The 27,269-nt window shown below is 37.2% G+C and overlaps 2 protein-coding genes across 2 annotated transcripts; both read left to right on the plus strand.

Annotated features, from left to right (window-relative positions):
* Positions 1 to 910: 910 nt before the first annotated feature.
* LOC115519004 (60S ribosomal protein L7a-like) lies at positions 911 to 5,458 on the plus strand. Its single transcript, XM_030322703.1, is given in 5 exon segments — positions 911 to 1,143; positions 2,314 to 2,393; positions 3,023 to 3,047; positions 5,073 to 5,435; positions 5,437 to 5,458. Coding segments are annotated over 5 exon segments (723 nt in total).
* A 2,078-nt stretch (positions 5,459 to 7,536) lies between these two features.
* Positions 7,537 to 8,403, plus strand: LOC115519071 (40S ribosomal protein S3a-like). The gene is given in 3 exon segments (XM_032593950.1): positions 7,537 to 7,813; positions 7,816 to 7,881; positions 7,884 to 8,403. Coding segments are annotated over 3 exon segments (846 nt in total). The 3' UTR covers positions 8,387 to 8,403.
* The last annotated feature ends 18,866 nt before the right edge of the window (positions 8,404 to 27,269 follow it).

Genomic DNA, 27,269 nt, shown 5'->3' on the forward strand with positions numbered 1-27,269 from the left:
AGATTGCTGATAGGAATGTAAAATGATACATCAGTTTGTAAGTGTCTATCTCTACAAATGTTAAAAATTCAGTTACCTTATGACACAGCAATTTCATTTGTAGGTATGAATCCAAAAGTAGTGGTATATTCCCCCAGAAAAACTTACACGAGAATGTTCACTGCAGGTTTATTCATAATGACTCCATACTGAAAGCATCCCAAATGTTCATTAACATGTAAAAGGAGAAACAAATTGAGGTATACTCATATAAAGGAATACTACCAGTGATAAAGAAAAAAAAACCACAAAATTAACGGTAACATCAACAATAAGATTGATACTCGTGGATATTGTTTTTAGTGAAATGAGTTAGATACAAAAGAATACATGCAAATGAGTATGCTGCACATGATTCCATTTATATAAAGTTCAACAACTGGCAGAACTAATCAATATTTATATAATTCAGAACAGTGGGTACCTCTGGGCAGGCAGAAATGGGGTAATAGTGGTGATATTTATTGAAAAAGAACAAAATGGAACTTTAGAGTGTGTTGGAAATGTTCCAAATCTTGATCTGCATGGTGGTTTGAAGGGTGTATGCACATGTAAAAATCATCTAATTGCATACTTAAAATTAATGCACTTTATGCATTTTACTAGGTAACTTATCCATCAAAAATATTAGGTTCTCACAAGGCATTTGGTTGCAATTTTTGTAGTTAAGGATAATCGTCAAGATTGTAAAAGGTTAAGGAATGATGAAGCAGTAAGAATTAACTTCACTTTGAAGAAATTTGTGAAGAGAAGCAGAAAATTAAGGAATTAATAAAGATATTCACAAGTGAAAGAAGGTTGTTTTTAAAATTCTTTTAGAATAGGAAATGCTTTATTAGAGGAGAAGCCAGTGGAAAGGTAAAGGTTGAAGATGAGACTGAGGGAAGAGAAGAGAAAGTTGATAAGACTTGATATCTTGGTGTCAAAGGTGGAGAATTATTTAAAGAGAAGAAAGATAAAGAAAAGTAGGGTGAAGGAACTAAATGATTGTGAAATAGAAGATAATTTAGGTTCTTTCACAGACTTTCTCTCCACCTCCTTAGGAAAATACGAAGTAAGGACATCCAATAAAAGTCAAGAGCTGGGAGGAAAGGATGACTGGAGGTAAAGTAGAGGGCTTGATGAGGCCAGTCAGCTGTTTCATTAGATTTGAAATATCGGCAACTTTACCTTTTGAGTTTCCTCATCCCTATGATAGGGATTCCACTCACAGAGTTGTTATGAAGATTAAATTAGCTGATGTATATAAAGTATTCACATATGACAATCAATAAATGTTAGTTCCCCTTTAAAAAGGAGTAGAGGGGTGCCTGGGTGGCTCAGTCCGTTCAGCATCAGACTTAGGCTCAGGTCATGATGTCACGGTTTGTGGTTTCGAGCCCGTATCAAACTCTGTGGTGACAGCTTGGAGCCAGGAGCCTGCTTCATATTCTGTGTCTTCCTCTCTCTTTGCCCCTCCCCCACTCACGTTGTGTGTGTGTGTGTGTGTGTGTGTGTGTGTGTGTGTCTGTCTCAAAAATAAATAAACATTAAAAAAAAATTAAGGGTTCCTGGGTGGCTCAGTTGGTTAAGTGTCCGACTTTGGCTCAGGTCATGATCTCTCAGTTTGTGAGTTCGAACCCCACATTGGGCTCTGTGCTGACAGCTCAGAGCCTGGAGCCTGCTTTGGATTCTGTCTCCTTCTCTCTCTGCACTCCCCACCCCCGCTCATGCTCTGTCTCGCTCTGTCTCTCTGTCTCAAAAATAAATGAATGTTAAAAAAAAAAAAAAAGAGTTGCTGGAAATTACCCTCCACAAAGAGCTTGGAAAATAGAATCATCTGGAGTCAGAATAAAAAACCCAGTGAAGGATAAGGAACCTAGGCACTTCCTTAACATCTGTAGGGGCTAGTGCAAATGAGGTGTCATATACCTTATGTATAAATATTTTAAAGTTATAAATCAAGCTAATAAGCTGTTAAATAAAATATGTTCTGTCCTCCTCCTTTGACAAATATAGCTTCATAATGACTGAAGTTTAGGTTTGAAATTAGAATTCTGAATTCTTGGTGTTCCACACTGAATCCTGGGAATGTTGGAAGAGCCAGACCAAGTATCTGGAGCTTGGTCTAGAAGGAGTATATGAGCTTTGGGTCTATGAGGGAAGAAAAATAATTTTCCTCTACCTTTCTGAGTTCTTGTCTGAGATCACTGTAATAAAAGACAGATTAACAAGAGAAAATCAAACAGAACTTTATTAACATGTTTACCTCTTCTATATGTGGATGATACCCAGGGAAAAACGAGTAACTCAGAGAGGTGACTTAGAATTCCAGCTTATTATGGAACGGGTGAAAGACTTGGTAGGGGGAGAAAGTGGGTATGACTGAATGGATCTTTATAGCCCTATGATCTATCCTTTCCTCGAAAGTTTCTGCAAAAAAAGTGGAAGGATCATTTTGTTGCATTCCTCCATTCTTGTTTTTAAAAGAACAAGTCCCAAGCCCTACAAATGGCTTGTATTGAACTTTCATATTTGAATTAAAGATTGTTAAACATGAAAAAAAAAAGAATTCCAGCTTATATGGCATCTTCAACAAAACAGTAAATTTGTGACAGGAGAGTGGAAAGCAAATTTAGGCTTCCAATGGCAGCAAACTGTGGGCAGGTGAATATATGGAAGGAAACTAATGGAATAAGGTTTGTTTGCAGATTCCTTTAATGCCATCTCTGAGCTAATAAGAGTCTTTTTCTGGTAAAAGGAGAATTTGTATCCTGCCTTTAGGCAGAAAAGGGGTAGGGTAGAGAGAACCCTTAGTTCTTCTTAGTTTCTTCTTAGTTGCGTTCACTTCAAAATACTTTTTATGTCAAAAAGGCATATTTTGTGGTAGCGTATTTTGCTATCCTTCAGGTGGATATATTTCCTAAGGTGCCTGGAACTCTTCACTTCATGTGGAATGCAGTGTAGAAGGGCCAGAGTGGGTTCCAAAGCATTGGCCTCTGAGCAATAATACCTCCTGTGCTCAGAGCTAAGGACCTTACACTCCTTTTATTCTTTATAGTGCTTATAGTCGCGTTTAGGGCTAGGATTATCCACACTTCCTGCTTCCAGAAGTGAACACAGGTAGACTGCAATACTGCTAACAGGAAAGAGCAAAATATTCAAAACAAAAATATGCTGGAAATATAATGAAAATGAAGTAGAATCTATAAGTCCTTATTAAGAGGCTGCTTTCCACCTAAAAGTAAGCTCTCTAGCCTTTTGAGTTACTTTTATGGATTGATAGCTTTCCTATGAAGCACTGCATAAAACTGAAGATGATTTATTAATCTCAGGTCTATTCTTCAAATCAAAATATTTAGTAGGTGGCCATGGTCTGGTAACCAGCTTTTGCAAGCTTTGGTTAAAGATGAATTTTCATAACCTCTTTCTCTGGCCTTATATTTTTTAAAATCAAACATGTTGTATTTAGATACTCATGTTTATAGATTCATAGGATGTCTTTGAATACAAATAGTGTCCTTATCACAACAGTCAAAAACAAAAGATTTGGGTTTTTTTTTTTTTGATGAATTCTCATTAGTAATGAGGCACTAAACATGCTCCTGAATACAATGTAGAGGTGAAAATTAATAGGTTTATTTTTAGCTACCACCTACATACTATAAGCAGACAACATCAAGAGGAAGAAGGAAATAATGGTTCCTTTAATAAATCATAATGTTCCTGAAAAATTCTTCTTCCTCCCAGAATCGGGGCATCTAATTATATAAGTGATTACTGTGGCAACAGCTTAGATATGAAGAGAAAGAGAGGAGGGGGAGAAGGAAAACAGGGAGGGAGGGAGAATGAATTAGGCTATTAAACAAAAAGAAAAAAGTATTTTGACTGAAGAACAAAATGTGGGAACTGCTAACTAGAAGAGAAAGGAAACACTGAAAAAGTTATCTTTAAGGCTTAAACCAGTCAATATCTGAAGATTAAAGGTAAATTTGTGAATGTAGATAAAAGAAGCTAAAAATCACAATAATAGTTTTCATAAAATAGGCTAAGGAAATACATAAACTCTGCAGGTGGAAATTCCACAGACTATAAAATACTATGTACAATACAAAAATCAAAGATTTCATGTTGTATAACATGTTATATGTTTTAATGTTAATGTACTATATGTTATGAATTATGTAATATATACTATGTTTCTATATTATAACAGAACCTAGAATACTGTTGACCCTTGAATAACACAGGTTTGAACTCTGGGGTCCACTTTTATGTGGATTTTTTAAAAATAAATACAGTACATACCTTAAATGTATTTTCTGTTCCTTATGGTTTTTTAATAACATTTTCTTTTCTCTAGCTTACTTTATTATAAGAATACAGTATATAATACATATAACATATAAAATATGTGTTAATAGATAGTTTATATTGATAAGGTTTCTGGACAACAGAAGGTGATTAGTAGTTAAGTTTTGGGGGAGCCAATAGTTAAACACCGATTTTTGCCTGCATGGGAGTGGGAGGAATGGTGGTGCCTCTAACTCCTGTGTTGTTCAAGCATCATCTGTATATGAGAAGACAGCTCATGTAAAAAGATCTACAAATAGCTTATAAACATATGACTTGTTCAGCTTCTTTAAAAATAAGGTCAGTGCTTACACTGCAGTGAGATACAAATTTTCACTTGTTACATTTGCAAAGATCTAAGTTTGGAATTACAAACTTACTATGGAGAATGAGCAGGGTTTCCCTAAACATTGTTGATAGATAATTTAGGGCAACCTTTTTGGTGAACTTTGGAGATCACATGTATCAAAATTTTAAATCCACATACACTTGAGAAGCACTTCTACTTCTCAAAAATTGCTCTGTAGGTGTACTTGTACATAAAGTATGTGCAAAGCTATTCGTTACAGCTTATAAAAGAAAAAGATTGGTTCACATGGAATCACTGTGAAGAGTAAAATTCAAGCTTTTTAACCCTGAGTCATAGGCTTGTGAACCAAGTATCCCTCGTGTAGTCCTTATGCAAGCTGGTTGTGTGTTCTAGGGGCTAATTCTGTCACCGGCTTGGTGGAAAACAAGAAGGCTCAACTGGTAGTGATTGCACATGATGTGGATCCCATGGAGATGGTTGTCTTCCCGCCTGCCCTATATTGTAAGATGGGGGTTCCCTACTGTATTATCAAGGGGAAGGCCAGGCTGGGGTATCTGGTCCACAGGAAGACCTGCACCACTGTCATCTTCACACAGGTTAACTCTGAACACAAAGGAGATCTGGCTAAGCTGGTGGAAGCGATCAGGACCAATTATGACAACAGATATGATGAGATCTGCTGTCAGTGGGGAGGCAGTGTCCTGGGTCCAAAGTCAGTGGCTGACATTGCCAAGCTGGAAAAGGCAAAGGCTAAAACTGGCCACCAAACTGGGCTAAGTGTACGCTATTGAATCTTCTGTACATAAAAGTAATAAAAGTTGTCTTTCAAAAAAAAAGGAAGAGAGAAAGATTTGAAAAATACTAACTGTCCATTAACAGATGACAGTTTATTTATTTTTTTAATGCTTATTTATTTTTGAGAGAGAGACAGAGTGTGAGTGGGGGGAGGGGCAGAGAGGGAGGGAGACAGAATCCAAAGTAGGTCCAGGCTCTGAGCTGTCAGCACAGAGCCCGATGCGGGGCTCAAACTCATGAACTGCGAGATTATGACCTGAGCCGAAGTCGGATGTTCAACAGACTGAGCCACCCAGGCACCCCCAGATGACAGTTTAAATACATTAGTTTACATCCATAGCATGGAATTATTATAAACCTGTTAAAAAGAATAAAACATACCTATAGATACTATCATGTACTATTTTTGGAATGCATCATTAAATGAGAAAAAAAGTACAGAGAAGTGTACGTAACATATGATCAATTTGAATTTGAAATAACAACAAAAATAATAATACTAATGGAGATTGCAGCTACTTTACAATATTAATCCTCTTCAGCCAAAAAGTACCAAAAATACCTGTAGTTGAACCACGTTTAATTGTTTGTTTATTTTTTTTTCTTCCTTCAAACATCATGAGGGTACTCTCTTAAAAAGAGAGTATGAGAAAAGACTCGGCTTGGGTTGGGTGATTTTGAGGGGTCCAAGGAAGTGAGGACAACTATATCATTGGGTATCTTAACAAATTTTGTCTATTGAGAGAGCAGCCTTTAGGAGGATAAAGCTATAATTGGATAAAGTCTAGGCTCCACTTGGTTTTTGCTGGCAGGGATGGGGGTGGGGCCATAGTTTCTTCTATAGTAAATTGGTTATTTCCCAAAAGCTTTCTGCCTTTGTTGGCTGCCATTTTCCTGGTCCTTTGGCTCAAAGGAGCAGTTTTTGCTGGGTCCTTTTCTGTAGGTGCCCATTGGTATTTCCAGGCTTTCTGGCTTCTCTAGCACCAATTCTGGGATATATTCAGCAAAAAGAAAACCCAGGGAACTCATCACCATGTTGTTTGTTCATTGGATCTTGAAGTCTTAGCTGATATGCTTTCTCATATGTTTGCTTTTTATATTATGCCCAGAATTTTTAGTTATAAATTGGGAAAGTGCATCTACTCAATCTTCCTGGAATGGAAATCCCTGGATAGATTTTTTTTCACTGTTTGGAATTTTTTTGCCATAAGCATGAATCATTCATTCAAATAAGTAAATACATATAGAAACAAACTTTGCTTCTTAAGAACTGATCACTGCAGAATCCCTATGAAGAATATAAAGGAAAACACTGGGATAGAGAGTGGCTGAAGTAAGAAAAGCTTCTTGGTTAAGGCGGTCAGGGAAAACCTCTCTGTGACACTTGAGCTGGAATAAAAAACCAGTCTTGTAAAGAACTGAAGAAGAGAAGAGGAAGAGGAAATGCAAAAGACCTGAAATAGAAATAAGCTTGGCATAATCCAGGAACAGAGGGAATTCTAGTATCCATGGAGCTGTCATCTCACTTATTGGCATAATGAAAAGAATTAGCCAACATTCATATTGTATCTTCGCTTACTCATCAGTTGCAACCAAAAGTTAAATACAGATACAAAGGTTTAGCAAAAATCAATGAAAGAATTCTGCAAAAACTGAAATGCCATATGGAATTTACAACAAGGAATATTATCTATTTTATTATTTACGTTTGTGCAACATATCCTTTATATTAATAAAAGTTATTCTAGAATGTATGTATGTGTAAACATGTGTGTGGGTGTGTGAAGCTTCAAAGAAAAGTGAAGCCTAGGAATATATTTAAGAGCCATCAGTATTTAAATGGCAGTTAAAGCCGCTTAACCAGATAAAATCAACTAGGAAAAGTGTGTGTAAACAAAAATAAAGTGCAAGACCAAATCCTGGGCATGAAAAATGGTATTGCCAGTGTGGTAGAAGGAAAACCAGGAGAAAATGCTGTCCTGGAAACCAAGTAAGAAGAAGTAGTCAACTAAGTTGGACTTGGAAAAATTGGTAACTTCAACAAGGGCACATTTAATGGAATGCTGATGTCCAAAGCCAGATTGGATGAATTTAAAATAGACATAGCACTTTTGGCTCCCTGGTTGTCAGCAAGAACCAAGCGCCTTATGAAAGGCAGCAAAAAAGGAGCCAAGAAGAAAGTGGTTGATCCATTTTCAAAGAAAGGTTGGTGTGATGTAAAAGTGCCAGCTATGTTTAATATAAGAAATATCAGAAAAACACTAGTCACAAGAACTCAAGCAACCAAAATCGCATCTGATGACCTTAAGGGTCATGTTTTCGAAGTGAGCCTTGCTGATCTCAGAATGATGAAGTTGCATTTAGAAAGTTCAAGCTAATTACTGAAGATGTTCAAGGCAAAAACTGCCTAATTTCTGTGGCATGGATCTTACCCATGACAAAATGTGCTCCATGGTCAAAAAATGTCAGATCATGATTGAAGCTCCTGTTAGTGTCAAGACTGCCAATGGTTATTTGCTTCATCTCTTTTGTGTTGCTTTTACTACTAAACGCAACATTCAGATTTGGAAGACCTGTTATGCTCACCACCAACAAATCCACCAAATTTGGAAAAAGATGATGGAAATCATGACCCAAGAGGTGCAGACAAATGACTTGAAAAAAGTGGTCAATAAATTGATTCCAGACAGCATCGGGAATGACATAGAAAAGATTTGTCAGTCTATTTATCCACTCCATGATGTCTTCATTAGAAAAGTAAAAATGCTGACAAAACCTAACTTTGAATTGGGAAAGCTCATGGAGCTTCATGATGAAGGTAGTAGTTTTGGAAAAGCTACTGGGAGTGAGACTGGTGCTAAAGTTGAACAAGCTGATGGATATGAGCCACCAGCCCAAGAATCTGTTTAAAATTCAGACATTTAACGGTGACAAAAAATCTTATTTGTGATATTTAATTTCTGGTCATTCTTTTTAAATAATCTATACTTGGTGAATCAGATGTTCTGAACTGATGGTGATGTGAACTTTTCTGAACTGTTGTATGAATTTAATTCATTGCTCTTAGTTACTAAATAGCTGCGAAAGACTAGTGATCTATTTTAAGCTGAAGTAATCTGGATGGAAGTATAATAGATGGCTAATAAAATGAAATCTTTAGAGACAAATATGATAAAATAGTCATAGCATTTCCATTGTCAATCAAGATTTATGCAAAATGCATTTTGAAATTTTCTTCTAACTATGAGAAATACAAATACAAGGTAGAAAACTCCCTAAACTCAGAAATTTACCTGGTAATAGTGTAAGGGTTAAATTGTAGTGTAGGGCTAACACTTAGCTTGAAAGATAACAACTTTGTTCTGACAATGAAGGTCAAAAGATAACAGCCATGCTTTTTACTCTTGTAAATCATACTTCATAGTCTTGTGAATCAGGCTTTACCAATGAAGGAAACAAAAGCTCAAAAAAAAGAGCATCAGAGACAAGGTCAAGGAGATCCACTGGTTGCAACTTAGCGGCAGAAAGTCCAAAATAATCACCTCATTCGATAACTGTTTCTGACTCATCTGGCAACTGTTTCTAACTCATCTGGGAACTGTTTCTCTGTTCTGTTCCCAGATAATGATAAAACGATGTGATCGGCTTTAAAAACTCTGTACCCCGGCTGTTCAGAGCCACACTCTTATCAAGAGTGTTGGTCCCGATCGGTCGGCCTTGCCTCTCATTGTAATAAACTTTGTTGCGACTGTCACTGGTGCCCATAGCATTCTGTTTCAGGAGTCGTGTGGATGCAACAAAGGAGAAAGAATTTCTTCCTTTAACCTGACTCTATTATGAATCCAACCCTTTCTATTTGTCCTTCTCCACAGCTATTATTTATAGATAAGGTTGCAAATTTATGGCCTTATGACCAGATTTTGCCCATAGATGTTTTTTGTTCAGCTACTTAGTATTGGCTCAGAGATTTTCTACTTGAAAAGAGCAGAATCCCTATCTTTTAGGAATACATATTACTTGTGTGTCCCATCCTCCTTGCCCTTCCCTTCCCCCATCACCCTTAAGAATCTTTACACAAGACCATTCTGTTTCCTACACATTCCTTACAAAACTGTATAAACTTTGAAGTATTTACAAGTGAGATGATGTTATATTTATAGTTGGCTTCAAATAATCCACTCTGTGTGCAATGGTGGGAGAGCAGGGATTTGGTAAGGGTGTGGATGAAACAAAATTGGCCATATGTCGAAAATCGTTGAGGATGGATGTGTACTGAGGGGTTGATTATACTCTTCTTTCTATGTTTGTATGTGATTGAAATTTTCTAGAATTATATATATATATATATATATATATATGCATATATTTTTTTAAATGTTTTATTTATTTTTGAGACAGAAAGAGAGTACAAGTGGGGGAGAGGCAGAGAGACAGAGAGAGACAGAATCCAAAGCAGGCTTCAGGCTCTGAGCTGTCAGCACAGAGCCTGACACGGGGTTTGAACTCGTGAACTGCAAGATCATGACCTGAGTTGAAGTCAGTCACTTAACCAACTGAGACACCCAGGCGCCCCAAGAATAAAAATATATTTTTTAATATTTTAAAACTATTTTTAAAATATTTTTAATGTTTTAAAAATATTCTTAAATGTGGGGAGAAAGCTAGGATAGTTTTACCATCAAGAAATCTACACACAGCTTGAGAAGGCACTTTCTTCAAAGAGTTAAAACTCAGAGAGTGAGGGGAGAGGAGTGTGCACTGGCAGAGAGAAAGAGGCACACAGGTGTTTTGTTTTTTTAATTTTTTTTCAACGTTTATTTATTTTTTTTTGGGACAGAGAGAGACAGAGCATGAACGGGGAAGGGGGCAGAGAGAGAGGGAGACACAGAATCGGAAACAGGCTCCAGGCTCTGAGCCATCAGCCCAGAGCCCGACGCGGGGCTCGAACTCACGGACCGCGAGATCGTGACCTGGCTGAAGTCGGACGCTTAACCACCCAGGCGCCCCAACAGGTGTTTAAAGCTGTACCATTTTGATGGAGGAAGCCAGATTGCAGTGTGGTTCAAGCATAGCAGGAACAAACATGCATGGACTGCTTTGTGCATATTTCTGTGTGCTATGTCTTATAGATATTTTCTCACTTACTTCTCATACATCCTGTGATGTAGGCAAAAGACTGGTTCAGGGACAAGTTAAGTTACTTGTTTGGGTCACAAAGCTGGTAACTGGTACCTTTTGGGAGAGTAATTTCACTGAAAAAAGCCACGCTGTAGTGGGCTGAGAAATAGATGAGCAGAGACCAGAGACCTCTTACCAGCTAAATAAGACCTACAGGAGATATACTTAAATGTTTGATTTTGTTTTTGACATTTAAAAACTGTGAACATGGGGCGCCTGGGTGGCGCAGTCGGTTAAGCGTCTGACTTCAGCCAGGTCACGATCTCGCGGTCCGTGATTTCGAGCCCCGCGTCAGGCTCTGGGCTGATGGCTCAGAGCCTGGAGCCTGTTTCCGATTCTGTGTCTCCCTCTCTCTCTGCCCCTCCCCCGTTCACGCTCTGTCTCTCTCTGTCCCAAAAATAAATAAAAACTGTGAACAAAGATGGAGCTCCTGGGTGGCTCAGTTGGTTAAGTGTCCAGTTCTTGGTTTCGGCTCAGGTCATGATCTCACGATTTGTGGGACAGAACCTTATTAGCTATCCATGCACTGACAACGTGAAGCCTGCTCGGCATTATCTCCCTCCTCCCTGTCTACCCCTCCCCACCCCTCACATGTGCGCTCTCCCTCTCAAAATTTTTTTTTAAAAACCATGAACAAAGAACAAAAACTCTTGACTTCTGACTTCTCTTAAAGAAGCAAACATTTTAGTGTCACAGATGCTGCACCCCTTCACAACCAAGGCATTGCTGCCCCCTTTCTGTGGGACCTGAGCTCTCCTTTTTGTCAGAGTCCTCTGAACTCATTACTTTATGGCAAAGGCACTGCTTCATTTTGTGAATTATGGCCTGTGTAAGTATTTGAGTTCATTTATATACTAATTATATTCAACCTGGAGTATTATGACATACTCGTGTGGGTCTGATCAGTAAGAGAGAAAGAAATAGTCATAGAACCCCATGTGATTTGTCCACCACATGTTGAGAACTACAGTCAAAACCACTTCTATAGCAATTAATCCTGTATTCTATGCCTATTGTAATGTCTTGTGCAGAGTTTTCTTTTGCTGTAAGTACTAAGTGCCATATGAATGAGTGGTGTGATAATAAATGCTCAGGAATTCTGACGAGGGCACAATTATTTCTGCAGTCATTAAGACAAAGAATTTTAAAAGTTGGGTTGAAATTTTATGAGAAGAGAAATCATTAGAGATAGAAAAAATCAAAGGAGAAAGGCATGAATTTGGGAAAGTGCAAAATATGTGCAGGGAGTGGGAAAGCGGGCTAGTATATGTGAAGCTCATGCTCCTTCATCTAAGCAACTCTAACTCAGGAATTGGATAGAACCATAGAAATGCTAATACTAGAAAGGAGCCTGCAGATCAGATTGCTTGAAAGAGCCTTCTTCTCATAGATGACAACCAAGATTTTGAGAAGTTGGGTGATTTGCTTAATGGCACATAGCTAATTGGTGAAGGAATTGAGATTAGACCTTCTGATTTTGCATGTCCTTCTTTGATACTTCCCTTCAATGTGAGTTATTTACATTATACGGAAGGAGAGGAAAATATGAGCTGTAGCTGAGTTCTAGATATATTATTTTTAATGACCTCATCACTCATTTAAAATTTAATTCCTTTCATCACTCATTTAAAATTTAAATTCTTAACCAGGAATTAAACCATAAAAGTACTCAGAGAACCTGACAACTTGAGCAAAGTGTTAAGAGTAGTTGACCTAGGGGCACCTGGGCTGGCTCAGTTGGTGGAGCATGTGACTCTATGTTTTGGGATTATACATTTTAGCACCAGATTGGGTGTAGAGATTACTTAAAAATAAAATCTTAAGAAAAAAAGAGTAATTGATCTATCATACCACTCTCTGCCATTATGCCGTTGCATTTCATCTCATTCAAGAGTGATTTGCCCAGCTTCTAAATTCTACATGACTACCATATTCAGTAAGGGAAAGGAAACATGCTGGCAGGCAAGGCTCAGGCTCAGCCTTTATAATAATAAAGATTGGAATCTGAAAATAATGGTCAGTTTCAATGTTGTGTAAAAGAGCTTGACAGACTATCTCTGGCTTTCATTCCGCAGTTGGTGATGCCTGGTTCACATCTTAGAATTTGAGACTGGCGCTATTGCATAATATTGAAACCAAACGCTTTGGATTTGAATCCAGGAGCTAAGTGATGTGGGCAATTTATTTAACCCCTCCAAACATTAGTTTGCACATATATAAAATGGTGCAGATATATAAAATTGTGTTATCAGAACTGAGTAACTAAATTTGGGTTTTCCCCAAAGCAAACTGTGTGACAAGGATTTGGATTCAAATAGTTTATTTGGGAGGTGATTCTAGAAACATGGTGAGGGTGTGACAAAGTTAGACAGGGAAGGGAATCCTACTGGGGATAATCCATCACAGTGCTAGAAAGCTAGGATGAGTAGTTAACCCCAATCTCCATTCCTCACTGGCTGAGGGTTGCTCCTGGGTCATTACTTCACGGATACTTCTGGCTTACCCTGAGCACAAGTCAGACACACTGCAGGGCACAGAGAAAGCCCTCACACAGAAGCCCTCACCACAGCTTGAAGTAAGAAGCATTTGGTTTTCACAGGAACTGTCCGCAAAGACTCCACATGATTTCTGGAGGGGCTTGGGGAATGTGAGCATAGCATTGGCAGCATCTTCTTTAGTGAGATATGTTTGTCATAGTGGCATTTGGAACCATAATAAGCACTGAAGAAAGGATATAGCTGCTTAAAGTACAAAATACTAATTACTGAGATGGCAAAAGAAATGTCTTCCCAACTGGAAAGAGGAAATACCATTACCAAGGAAATGAAATGAGTAGATTCAAACCAGAAACCCAGAGTCATCCTTCACATTACTTTCTTCTTCCCATCCCCCACCTTTTCTCCATATTCCATGAATTTAATTACTTTAACAATACTTCCCTTCTCTCTTCTCCATCCCAGCAGCACTATCTGAAAGCAGGCATTTCAAATTTCTTGCTTGAATGATCATGGCAGTCTTCTAACTAGCCTTCCTGACAGTCTTTGTTGCTTCATGCTGACCCCCACTCAACCCATTCATTAGCTACTATGAGAATGCTTTCCCTTAAACCCAGCCCTGATGCAGTCATCCTCTACTTCACTACTTCAAATACCTCAGAGATTCACCACTTTTTTCTGGGTGAAATGAAAACTCTACGATACAGGATTCTTCATAATCTAGTTTACTTCTCCATTCCCATGTCCATTATGCCTCACTCTCAACTTTTAAATTCCAGATAGAAACAAACCGTCTTTAATGCCTGATATACACCACACTTTCTCACTGTTCAATGCCATGTTCCATGCTCTTCCCTACCTTTCATCATCTAGAAAATTACTGGTTTTCATTCAGGAATTCAAGGATATTTACCTCTCAATGTTGGCTTGCATCAGTGATCAAATAATATATCTGTATATCTGTTAAAACTTACCACTTACATTATAAATGTCTATTTACTTTCTTTTTACAAATTAGACCAGTATTCTTCATGATCACATACTCACCATCTGCATTCTTAACACGTACCCAAGGTAATTTGTATTCCCACTGAAGTCTAATAATCATTTTATTATATGAAGAGCTTTCTAAGGAGAACAACTTTTTTCTCTGCAATCCTAGTACCTAACATAGCACCTAACATGTAGTTGATATTCAATAAGTAACTCTTGAATTAATACAAGTGTTTAAGTTTTGAGTATGTCTACCCTTTCACAGACATTTTTATCAGGCTGCCACCTATGGTAATAAGTCTCATTTTAAAATTGTCCCTTTGCTGATGATATTGGAAATTGGAAATCTCATTGGTGATCTGCCAGTCCTCCAGCTAAGTGACTATTAAATTTGACCTGGTATTCCACTTTTTTACCTTTGATTGTCTTTAAACTTTTTCCATGAAAAGTATTTAGTCTCAGTGGTTTTGTTAATGAAGTCTAGAAGAATGTTTCTCAAACTTGAATATACTAAAAAGACCTGGAGAGCTTGTTAAAAATAGAGAAGACTGAGCCCCAATCTCATAGATTCTATTCAGTATTTGAAAGAAGAAAGGAAAGGATCTCTATTTTTAATAAGATCTTGGAGAAAAATTAACTCCTATAAAAATAGATCTATATATTATATAGAGAAAAGGTAGACATTTCTACAAACTGATAGACACTTATGTTTTATTTCCTCTAAAGAAATACTATGACCTGTTTTGAAAGAAATTATCAGCACACTTTACAAATCGCTCTTTAAGTTTAGCGTTGCTGTTTTTTGTGTTGATTGGCTTGTCTAGCAACTTAATGTACCTAAAGGAAACCCATTGTCAATTTTCTTCTTTCCGTCTTGAGTCTGTGCCCACATAATGTTCTTCCTGCACACAACCTTTTTACTAGATGACAAATCTTAATCCAAAATTTGAATCTATTCTTATTTTCCATAACAATGACAGCAGGATCTGTAGTTACCTGAACCCTTGACAACAACTGGGGGAGAGGCTACTTCAATGAGGATGAGTATGCACAGTTATACCCCATCCTTCTTACCTCTTGTACACTGCCCAGGGGTGGCATGGTCATCATAGCCATGGAACCCTTTTCAGAATAGAAGTTTTATCATTTTATACAGGGTTTATAAACTGTATCTGTCCCTCTGTCTACTTTATTGTCTCTCCTCTGGACTTTTATATCTACCACAGAAGATATCATAAAAAGACATCCTTTAGTTGTCCCAGGCTGGGATAGATTCCATCATGTCACTTTCTTAAGTTTTTTAAAACAATGTTTATTTATTTTTGAGAGAGAGAGAAAGCACGCATGAGCATGAGCAGGGAGGCGCAGAGAGAGAGGGAGACACAGAGAAGCAGGCTCCAGGCTCTGAGCTGCCAGCACAGAGCCCGAGGCTGGGCTTGAACTCACAGACCACAACATCATGACCTGAGTCAAAGTCGGATGCTCAACCAACTGAGCCACCCAGGTGCCCCACATCATGTCACTTTCTTGACCAATGATGAGAAAGGATCTCTATTTTGCTAAATTCAGCACAAGTCATTATGGTCCCCTAAGCATAAAAATGCTTTTAAAAAGTGGAATCAGAATACTTGGAATTTTTTTTAAGTTTTTTTTTTTTTTTAATCAAGATACTAGGTACGTGATGATCTGAAAATTCAAGGGGAACCTGGAAAAATCTCTACCACAGTCACATGGAGTCAGAATATCTTTGTAAACTATTGTCTCCACGGTGTTATTAGAAATGAAATAGTTCTTTAATACAACAGAGCAAATCTGTTTTACATAAGACTATAAAAATATATCAATGCAGAAAATAGATGGTAATATCTGGATTTTCTGTTTATCTGTATTGTAAGTAAAATTCTGCTGGACTTATAAGTATACTTCTTATATGTTTAAGTATCAAAGTTTTTTGGATTGGAGAGTTTTCTAGAAATCCAATTATTATTTTGTAATCAAAGCCAATGATACAATAATATTTTATTCAATGGAATATTCTTTAAAAGCTAGTTTTGCTGTAATGGAACTATTAAATAAAAGCAAAGGATTTTGGTATAAGATTCTACCTTTAGACCATACATAATATATACCTATTTATTTTATCTTGTACCTTTTTAAAATTTGATATGAACTATTAATTTGATCACTTGATTTTATGATTTGGTTTGGGTATTTAACAATTCCTTCAGTGAAACACTGCCTTTAAATGTATTTTCTTCAATTATGAAAGGATCTTTCCCTGTTCTAATTCATATCCTAATCCTACTGAGCTTAATAAATAGGGAATATAACCTAAAATGAAAAAAAAAGTAGCCACGTCTAGAACCTTAATTTGAAAAAAATATATATTAATAATTGCTTTCTAAAAATGAATGCTTTTTTATTTAGTGCTACACAAAGAAAAAATTAATGGAAAATTTAGGAGAAAAATTATTTTTCTGAATTTCTTCAATTAAACCACTAGATGGCAATATCTTTGTTTCTTTGTGATTACACTAGACAAATGGCTCTTGAGGAAAACACAATCATATGTTTTAAAGCTCTGACCTCAGCTACCAAATTGCTGTTCCTAAATTTTACAGAGAGAAAACTGCAGAAGAGAAAATTCCAGTCCAGTTAAAGAATACTTTATTGTGTTTGGGTTGTAGTCAATTAATGTTCTTCCTTAATAACCAGAGAACCACTGGGTCACTCAAGTGGAAAAGGAACAGCTTTACTTTGTAGCACACAAACTTTCAAGATTCTAGGCTTGCAAGGAGACTAGGTACAGAAAGACACTACTGAAACAGCATTCTTGAATCTGTCTTCATTACTTTCCACTTACTTTTTTTTTTTTTCATTTATCACCTAATTCCACCATCTCTAAAATTTCTTTTTCCTCCTTGTGCATTAAAAAACACAGCCAAGGGTGGAAGGAAGGCTTTGAGGGCAGAGAAACCTTCTGGAGGAGATTCCTTTACCACAGATAATTTTGCTTACTACATGCAAAAACTATAGTCCCTATACTTAAAATATCCTTTTTACCTCAAGATTATTACCACTAATTTTTGTGTAATTTAAGTTTACATATTTAGTAACCTGTCTGAATTTCTTTCTTATTTGGAACTATTGAAATGTAATCAAAACATCAGGTCTTTAACTGCTATGGTATAATGTTCAAAAAGAAACAAATACTTTTTACTGTCATGTAAATATAAAATGAACACATGTGAAAGATTTTATTCAACTCATTAGTAATGAGAGAATCAGTTTAAGAAAGTTTTTAAATATACATACATACACAAACAATTCAGAATGCTGAAAAGAATTTGCTAATAGCTGCAAAACTGGTTAATAACCTACAGGGCAATAAAATTTAATCCTTGTGGTAATCTTTTCCACAAGAAGAAATAAATTTTATATCTACAAGACAAAATAATTTGCCTTGCCATGTACAAGAATTATTTGTATTACTATTAGTTTTGTACAACTTAATTTCTACTGTGTGGAAATGTAAAATAACCTCCACAGGAGAAAGTGATCAAAGATACACAACCTTATATAATCAGATAATCTCCAGAAGATCTACTAAACTCAGTAATCTCTTCTGTTCCTTTCCAAGTAATTGACAATTTTTCCTAACATTACCATTTTTAAAAACAGTTACGTTGTGGGACGAGGTATGTAAAGAAAGAGCTTTATTCCATGTGCTGCCACAAGGAGGCTTTTCCCCCCCCCCCACTAGATTTCCTGCACAAATGGTGACCAGGACCAATGATTAAATCAGGGACACTGTCATTAAGATTTGGAATAAGCCCATTAGCAGACAATGGGCTTCTTTAATTCTAGAAGCAGATGTCAGAGTTGGTGAGCAAAGAATTGTCCGTAAATTAAAGAAGAATAGGAATGACTTGTCTCTGCCTTGGCTCAGAATATTTTAAGTGTGATGTGGTGCCACAAAATATACTTGAATGTGGGGATGTCTCCCAATTCCTCCAGAGATTAGATTTGGAAAAAAGTAAGAATATAGTACATCTCATGAACTAAGTGATTTGCAACCACAAATGCCTATAAGGGAAAGGCAGATAAAAATGACTAAAGCGGCAGGGGGGAGGGGGCGGCGCAGGCAGGATATATCACAACACACAGTAGAAGAACTATGATAGGTGGAGAAACTCATGCCCTATCTACAGAGTGAGATTACTATTTGGGTCCAATAATTGGTGCTATATGGAAATACAGATCCCAAAAGGCAGATTTTCAGATATTTGAAGAGAAATAAGAAAATCAAATTGTTATATAGTTTCTCCTGACTTTTTTTTAGATGCTGGCCACTTAACTAATAAATATATAAGTAAGTAAATACATATATCCATAAATACATGAATAAACATGATGTGTCTTTTCTTCCCCCAAAAAAATTTCCCTAAGAGAATTTTCTAGCATCTCTCTCCCCTATGAAGTCTGTTGAAGGGGCAAACTCTGGGAAGTAAGAGTGTGGTTGGAGATGTAGTGACAAGAATTGAACTGCAGTGATGACCAGGTAGACAGTAAGTATGTGTAAACTGTGTATCTGGGAGCCAACTGGGAGACAACAGAAATGGGGTTCCTTTGGGGGCTTGGACTTCTCATAACTTAGGAAAACCTTGAGCATCAAAGACCATTTATGTCACTTCTTGTCCTTCTCATTCCTGGCCTCAGTGCTGCACAGTGCTGAGTTCACTAAATACAATCAATAAATATTTGCTGATTGACTTGTCATTCAGGTAGCAAGTGAAGTGGAAGGATCAATATAACCTTTATTTTTTGTCAACTTTTTTTGTAACTCAGACACTCTGTGTGTGTGTGTGTGTGTGTGTGTGTGTGTGTGTGTGTGTGTACTGTCTTAATTCCCTAAAATTAGTGGGGAAGGGAAAGTGTAAATGAATTGTTAACAGATTCCAGAATGGAACTGGGGATTTATTATCACCACAGCCTGCTTTCCTCCTTTATCCCCTAAAGACTTCACAAAACTATAGATGATGTGTACTTTTACTGGACAGGGCCTCTGTAAAGACAAACACTAGGTATCCATCCACCACCACCACAGCCTATTGGTCCACCTGCAGATACCTGACCTAAACTGAACCAATCAGATTCTTTTTCTTGGGACTTTTGAATACAGATACTGAGCCAATTAGTCAGAAGATGCTAAATACAACCGAAGGGTCAGGGCAAGACCTATAAAGGACAGCAAATCAAAGCCAAGAACAAGATAATTTTGGGGGGGTGAGCAGAGATGCCACAAGTAAACCCAGAAACACAGAGAGAAGCAGAGGCCAAGCAACTCTGAGGGAGATGAAATGAAATGTTGGGTTTTTGAAATGGTCAGTTTTCTCCCTTAGATAAACCTCTCATTACTGAAGCTAATTTCAGTGTATATTTGTTACTCACAACCACACAATTCATAATTCCTGTCTACTAGTTACAGCACTGCCAGATGCAGGAAACCCGTCCTTGGCAGACTGGAGAGACCTTGTTAATGTGACCTGAGAACACAGTGTGGTCTCCATGGTGATTCTTACAACTGATTCTCCAGCACTTTTTATCTAAGACTCTGAAGGTTAATTTAAATGTTCCTAAAAAGAAATGAAATAGAACTTCAGGGTCAAATTGAATTTTCCTTGGCATTTCCTATGTACTTCTCTCAGTATACATGTATCTCTATTAAAAATATCAAACTCTTGGTAACTGCCAAGTCTACACGTAAAGGTTGTAATTTTTGCAGTTTTAGCCATAAGAAACATCATTTTAATATCTAAAAATTAGTCCATTTTATTGTCTACTTAATGGTGAGACAGTTTTAAAAGCTTTAAATAACCTATAATAGCTCAATGGAAACAAATCACCTCAATACAAATGTATTCTCCTTGATTCCTTGATCAATGATGCAATTACTTTCTTTTTCTTTTCCTCATTGTATCTCATTTTTTACAATGGCTTACCATTGGGGTAACATGGGGCTTGATCCCACAATCCTGGGATCATGACCTGGGCTGAAAACAAGAGTCAGATGCTCAACTGACTGAGCCACCCAGGTGCCCTAAAACAGTTTTTTTTTTAAGTTTTATTTATTTAAGTAATCTTTACACCCCAGGTGGGGCTCAAACTCATGACCTCAAGGTCAAGAGTTACATGTTCTTCCAACTGACCTAGCTGAGTGCCCCTAAAATAGTTTTTTTATTTTTTATTTATGTTTTAATTTTTTTAAATATCTATTTATGGGAGAGAGTGAGTGAGCAGGGAAGGGGGAGAGAGAGAGGGAGACAGAAGATCTGAAGCAGACTCTGTGCTGACAGCAAAGAACCCAATGCAGGACTCGAACTTAAGAACTGTGAGATCATGACCTGAGCTAAAGTAAGATACTTAACTGACTGACCCACCCAGGCACCCCTAAAACAGTTTTTTTAAAAAGATGTTTTCAAGTCTTTTACAATAGCTTTATAATTATATCTAATTATATCAACTATGTGGACAATTATGTTATACATAATTAAATTTCATTATTATTTTGCTATGAACTTGCAGCATAGCAATAAGAACAAACAGACTCCTGTGCTTCTCTACTGCTAGTAACAAGCTTCACTAGACATTAGTTTTGACTATCAGTGAAGTATATAAGTATTAAATGTTATTGAGCTGGAAAGTACTATTGAAAGCAGTGTTTTAGGGAAATTATTCTAATGGTGGTGCTCAGGTCAGGATTAGTTATTAATATCAACAGTGTACATAAGAATCTAATCATTTGGGGGCACCTGAGTGTCTCAGTTGGTTAAGCATCCGACTTCGGCTCAGGTCATGATCTCATGGTTCATGAGTTCAAGCCCTGCATCAGGCTCTGTGCTGACATCTCAGAGCCTGGAGCCTGCTTCAGATTCTGTCTGTCTGTCTGTCTCTCTCTCTCTGACCCTCATCAGAGAGCGCACTTTGTGTGTGTCTCTCTCTCAAAAATAAATAAACGTTAAAAAATTTAAAAAAAAAAAGAATTCAATCATTTGGAATAATCAGGCTTGCCACATTGAATAATTCTAGCCTAGACAAAGATTGCCCCCTGAAATAGCCTTCTGCTGGCTTCCTCAGCTATTCATTTCCTATATTACTAAGCACCTACCTTGAGCATGTTTGTCATATACAAAGAGCAACAAGGGGTTAAGTGGGGTAGGAACTGAGTGAGCTGGAATAGAGTAATAGAAGAGATTAGAGAGGTGGGGGGTATATTGGTAACATCTTATAAAACTATATAGCCCTTCATTAGGAATTAACTTTTATGGGGGATGAGAAAAAAAATTTTTGAAGTTTTTGTGTAAAGAAGTGATATGATCCACCTTATAAATTTTAAAAGTTCATTTGGGATCCTGGTTGAGAATACACTGTGAGGAGCCAAGGGAACAGAAGGAAGATCAATAGGAACTTGGTATTGCAACAATTCAGGTGAGGTTTGATAGAAGCTGGGATCAGGGTAATAATGGTGGAGATAGAAATATTCAAACTGTGAATTTGAATTCGATTTTTGAAGACAGAACCAGTAGGACTTGTCATAATTGGGGTATATCAGTTAGGAATTGTATTTAGTGGTTAACAACTGAAATCTACCTAGAGAGTATTTTTTCTTTTTTTTTTTTAATTTTGTTTTTTTAATTTACATCCAAGTTAGTTAGCATATAGTGCAACAATGATTTCAGGAGTAGATTCCCTAATGCCCCCTACCCATTTAGCCCACCTCCCCTGCCACAACCCCTCAAGTAACCCTCCATTTGTTCTTAATTCCAGAAGTAGGCAAACATGTGATGACATGGTAACTCTCTACAGTTATCAGGAACTCAAGTTCCTTCTCATTTTCTGCTTTACCACCACAGTTTTCATTATCTAGGGCATAGATGACTAAGAAGTCCATTAATTGGGTCCTTTTTCATGACTGGAGAAAAGAGGGGGGGGGAGAAGCCAAAAATGTTTTCTATTTAGCTAAGCAGAACCTTTTAAGCAACCTTTCCAAGGAATCCTATACAACATTTTGACTTAGAACTTTTTAGCTAGAACTTATTCACAAGGCCACACTTACCTACAAGGAATGTCTGGGAAATATAGTCTTTCAGGTGAGAACATTATTACTGTCCCCCCACCAAAAACCCTGGTGTTCTATTACTAAGGAAAATAGGAAGAATGGATACTGGTGGCAACTAGCACCCTTTGCCACGTGGATATGAGACAAATTGAGAGATCAAGGGTGACTAGCAGGAAAAGACTCTTACCCTTTATATGTCATAGACCCCTGTTAGCCCTCCAATGAAGGTTATGACCTGCCCTCTCAGAGCATTGTTGTAAGAATATGAATTAAAATAGTTAAAATTACAAAGGAACTCACTTATATTGAAATATCATTATCAAAATAATAAAACATGTGATAAACACATGTGCTTTCTTCACAGTTGTTCCTATAATTCAAAGCAATGATGGGGACACCTGGGTGGCTCAGTTAGTTAAGCATCCAACCCTTGATTTCAGCTCAGGTCATGGTCTCATGGTCATTAGATCAAGCTCCATGTCAGACTCTTTGCAGGATGTGGAGCCTGCCTAAGATTCTCGCTCTTCCCTCTCTCTCTCCTCCCCCCTTCTTGCACGTGTGTGCATGCTCTGTCTCTAAAACAAACAAAAAAAAACCACAAAGCAATAATGAATATTAAAGGTATTTTGAGAACTCTGTAACAACTGTAATGTAATATAAAAATATCTGTGATTTTTGTTGGTGACAAATCACGGATATTATTATTTATTCCCTATAATAATAATTGAGGAAACATTGAATTTCAGTTATAGATTTGTGGTATTATAGATGCACTTTTTCCCATCCAATTTTATAGTCTCCTTGATCCCTTGAAACTTCATGAATCCAAGGATAAGGACCCCTTTACAAAAAATTTCAGCCTCTGCAACTGGAAGGACATGGATGCAATTATTGAGGTTTGAGAGAAAAAATCCACAGTTAGTTTTTGGATATGTTGAATTTGAGATGTCTATTTTACTAGTTAGGATTGGATTCGGTAAAAGTAATAGAAAAGTCCTAAATGTCAATGGCTAAAATAACATAAACACATAAAAGCCTGACACAGACAGGCATGATGTTCCACAGTGTCATTAAGCCAGGATCCTTCTGTCTTGTTGCCCCACCAGGTGTTTTTCAGTCCCCAAGTTCCCTCTTTGGTGCAAGATTGCTTTGGGACCTGCAGTCATTATATGCGTTTTAAATGCCTCCAACAGAATTCTGGCAAACAATAAATATTTGCTAAATGAATACAATAGAGATACAAATGCAGACATCTTCTTAGAAATAATAGTGTAAGGTTTTTTTTCAATTTTTTAAATGTTTATTTATTTTTGAGAGACAGAGATTGTGAGTGGGGGAGGGAAAAAGAGAGAGGGAGACACAGAATCCAAAGCAGGCTCCAGGCTCTTAGCTGTCAGCACAGAGCCCAATGCAGGGCTTGAACTCACAAACTGTGAGATCCTGACCTGAGCCAAAGTCAGACACTTAACTGACTGAGCCATCCAGGCACCCCAGAAACAATAGTGTAAGTTTTAAGAGCAGATGAAAATTTTAAGAAAGAATAGTTGTATCTGTACGTGGGTGTGTGTGTGTGTGTGTGTGTGTGTGTGTGTGTGTGTGTAAAGCATATATATTTGAGATTTTTTTCTTAAAAACTCAATTTTATGCCTAAAAGCTTATGTGTACTTATATGTACTTATATGTATACATTCACATGCACCACACTCAGACAAGTAGAAGGGCACACATTTAGAAGAGCTCTACACTTTGTTTAATACTCTGCTTTTGCCATCTTGAAATTTTTCATAACTTCTGAACAAAAGACCCCACAAATTAGGTAGATAGTTCTGTGAACAGGATTTTTATTTGGTGATTTGGAACCTTAGATCCATCTTCACATTGTAGTTTGTCTGCTGGAAAAAATGAAGCCATGATAAAATTGAGCAAATGGTCCTGCACTATCAGGAGCGAGTTGGCAAAATTGCAAGTTTTAGCTCCCCCAAAAAGCCTTAGTTACCATCAAATAACATACATTTAAGATACACATATAGAATTATTCAGCATAAGCCAAACAGGTACCTTAAAAAACCACGTATTGTGACTTGGTGGAATCTAGATTAATACAGCTTTACTGTATTCACCATATTTACTGTAATTCAAAACAAAGAAATTCAACTCCCTTGCTTGTCAGAAAAGCCTCTTGAGTGAAGCTTCAGTGAATCTCCAAGTTTTGAGATTATTCTGTCTATAATGATTGGTACTAAAAAATAAAGTTTAAAAAGAACTTGGCAGGAAGACGAAGAGGCTGGTGGCAGATAAGATTTAAAGAAAAAAAGAGGGGTGTCTGGGTGGCTCAGTCGGTTAAGTGTCTGACTCTTGGTTTCGGCTCAGGTCATGATCTCACGGTCCGTGGGATTGAGCCTCACATCCGGCTCTGCGCTGATGGTGCAGATCCCGCTTGGGATTCTCTCTGCCCCTCCCCTGGCCATGCGTGCACTCTTTCTGTCTTTCTCAAAATAAATAAATAAACATTTAAAAACAAAAAGAAGAAGGATCATGAGAGATTGTATCACCAGGAATGCAGCTGGTTGTTCATCAGCTACCCTTCAGCCAAACATAGGCTGCTCCTCAGCCTCTCACCAATCAAAGTGACTGTCACTATCAGTTCTTTTATTTCTTCCAAGTTTTTATTTAACTTCAAGTTAGTTAACGTATAGTGTAGTGTTGGTTTCAGGAGTAGAATTTAGTGATTCATCACTTACGTACAGCACCCAGTGCTCATCCCAGCAAGTGCCCTCCTTAATGCCCATCAGCCATTTAGCCCACCCCCCTGCCTACCTCCCTTCCAACAACCCTCAGTTTGTTCTCTGCAGTTAAGAATCTCTTATGGCATACTTCCCTCCCTGTTATTTTCTTATTTTATTTTTCTTCCCTTCCCTCATGTTCATCTGTTTTGTTTCTTAAATCCCACATATGGCTAAAATCGTATCGTATTTGTCTTTCTCTGACTTATTTTGCTTAGCCTAATATACTCTAGTTCCATCCACATCATTGCAAATGGCAAGATTTCATTCTTTTTAATGGCTGAATAATATTCCATTGTGTATATATACCACATCTTCTTTATCCATTCAGCTGTGGATGGACATTTGCACTCTTTCCATAATTTGGCTATTGTTGATAATGGCACTATCAGTTCTAACTTGAAGGCCCAGACTCATTCTAACCATGGCTGTTAAAAGATAAACTGAGGCATATTAAAAATTTTAAGAGTTCTTTGAGCAAAAAATCGGTTCCAATAAAGCAGCATCTAATCTAGCAGATAGAAAGGAGCTCTGAGGAGCTGTACAAAAGGAAAGACTTTTATAGTCAAAAGGGAGCTGGAACAAGAAAATTATACCAGGCAAAAACAAAACTAAACAAAACAGATTGGTTTTTCCAAAGTTAATTTTCTTTAGGAGGATGAGGGATCTCTTGGGGAAGTTACCAAACTAGTGCTGATCAGGTGATTCCTGATTGAGTAGTCTAAGATTCTATTTCTGGGAGAGCCAAAACTGTAATTAGGTTCAGTCTCAGTTTGTTGACATGGGGATTAGCATAAGCAACTCCATTTTCAGCTTATTGTCTTGTTTTTAACATGACCCAGAGCCGTGATCATATAGGATTAAAATTATAAGATGTTTATGGGGGGAGGGGAGGGATGGTGTAATAATGCCAAACTTGTATGTCTCTCCCACATTTTTTAGTATCACTGGAAATATTGGTGTTATGACAATTAGCACATTTTTCCTAATTTTCAAGCACCAAGGGGCACCAAATCAAAGTTGGAAAAAAATTTATAGGTTTACCTTGAGAAATCTCTGTCTCTGAGACTCAAAATTAGTCATAAAAATTAAAGTTTTCTCTGTTTATAGTGAGTATAGAGTAATGGTTAAGAGTGTGGACTTTGCAACCAAACTACCTAGATTTTAATCCTAGTTCATTTATCTATAAACTCTGTTTTATAGTCCCCATCTGCCAACAAAGGTGTGGAGGGAGGCAAGCTCTTAGTAGTGTCTGTGTTATAGTACCTTGTTGTGAGGAACAAATAATGTAAGTGAAACAAAACAGTTTTAGGCATATGATAAATGTTAAGCAGGCCAGTATGAGAATAAGTCATTTTAAAGGGAAATTTTCAGAAATGGTTAAAATCATAGCTCTGATATAGATTTAAAATGACTGTGTTTCAAAGATTCTATTTAACTTACCCTTTTTTAGAAAAGTTTATTTATTTAATCTCTACACCCAATGTGTATGTATATAGGGGCTCAAACTCATGATCCCAAGATCAAGAATCATATGCTCTTCAAATAGGCACCCCTATTTGACATATTCTTAATGAAAGAACCAGAAAATGTCACAACTGGTTAAAAGGAAAAGTCAAAGAACAGAGATACCTATAGACAAAAAATGTTGAAATGAATTTGTAGAGAGACCTAAAACTTGCTTTCTGGGATGAAAGCATCTCTATTCTCCTTCTGCCAGAAAGAATCTATTTGCATATTTACTCTTCGAAGCCTATTCTTTGGAAGTAGTTTTATTAACAGTACCTATTAATTTGGGAAAATCCTTCATTTTTGAAGTATCCAAAATGTCCTATTGTTTCTGGTCTGCCAAGAAGCAAATTTCTTACCACTTGTAAGTTTGGAACTATCTTGGTCCCTTCAGGCTACTGTTAGAAAAATACCACAGACTAGGTGACTTATAAACAGTAGGAATGTTTTACAATTCTGGAGGCTGTAAAGTCCAAGATCAAGGCAGATTCCATGTCTGGTGAAGGCCTACTTCCTGGTTCATAGACAATCACCTTTCACAGCATCCTTGCATGGCAGATGGGGTGAGAGAACTCTCTGGGATTTCTTTTATAAAGGCATTAATCCCATTCATATAGATTCTGCCCTTGTGAACTAATCACCTCCCAAAGTCCCCATCTCCAAATACCAAAATATTAGCGATTAGGTTCCAACATATGAATTTGGAGGGACAAAGA

The sequence above is a fragment of the Lynx canadensis genome, chromosome A1 (genome assembly GCF_007474595.2).
Source record: "Lynx canadensis isolate LIC74 chromosome A1, mLynCan4.pri.v2, whole genome shotgun sequence".
Lineage (NCBI taxonomy): Eukaryota > Metazoa > Chordata > Mammalia > Carnivora > Felidae > Lynx > Lynx canadensis.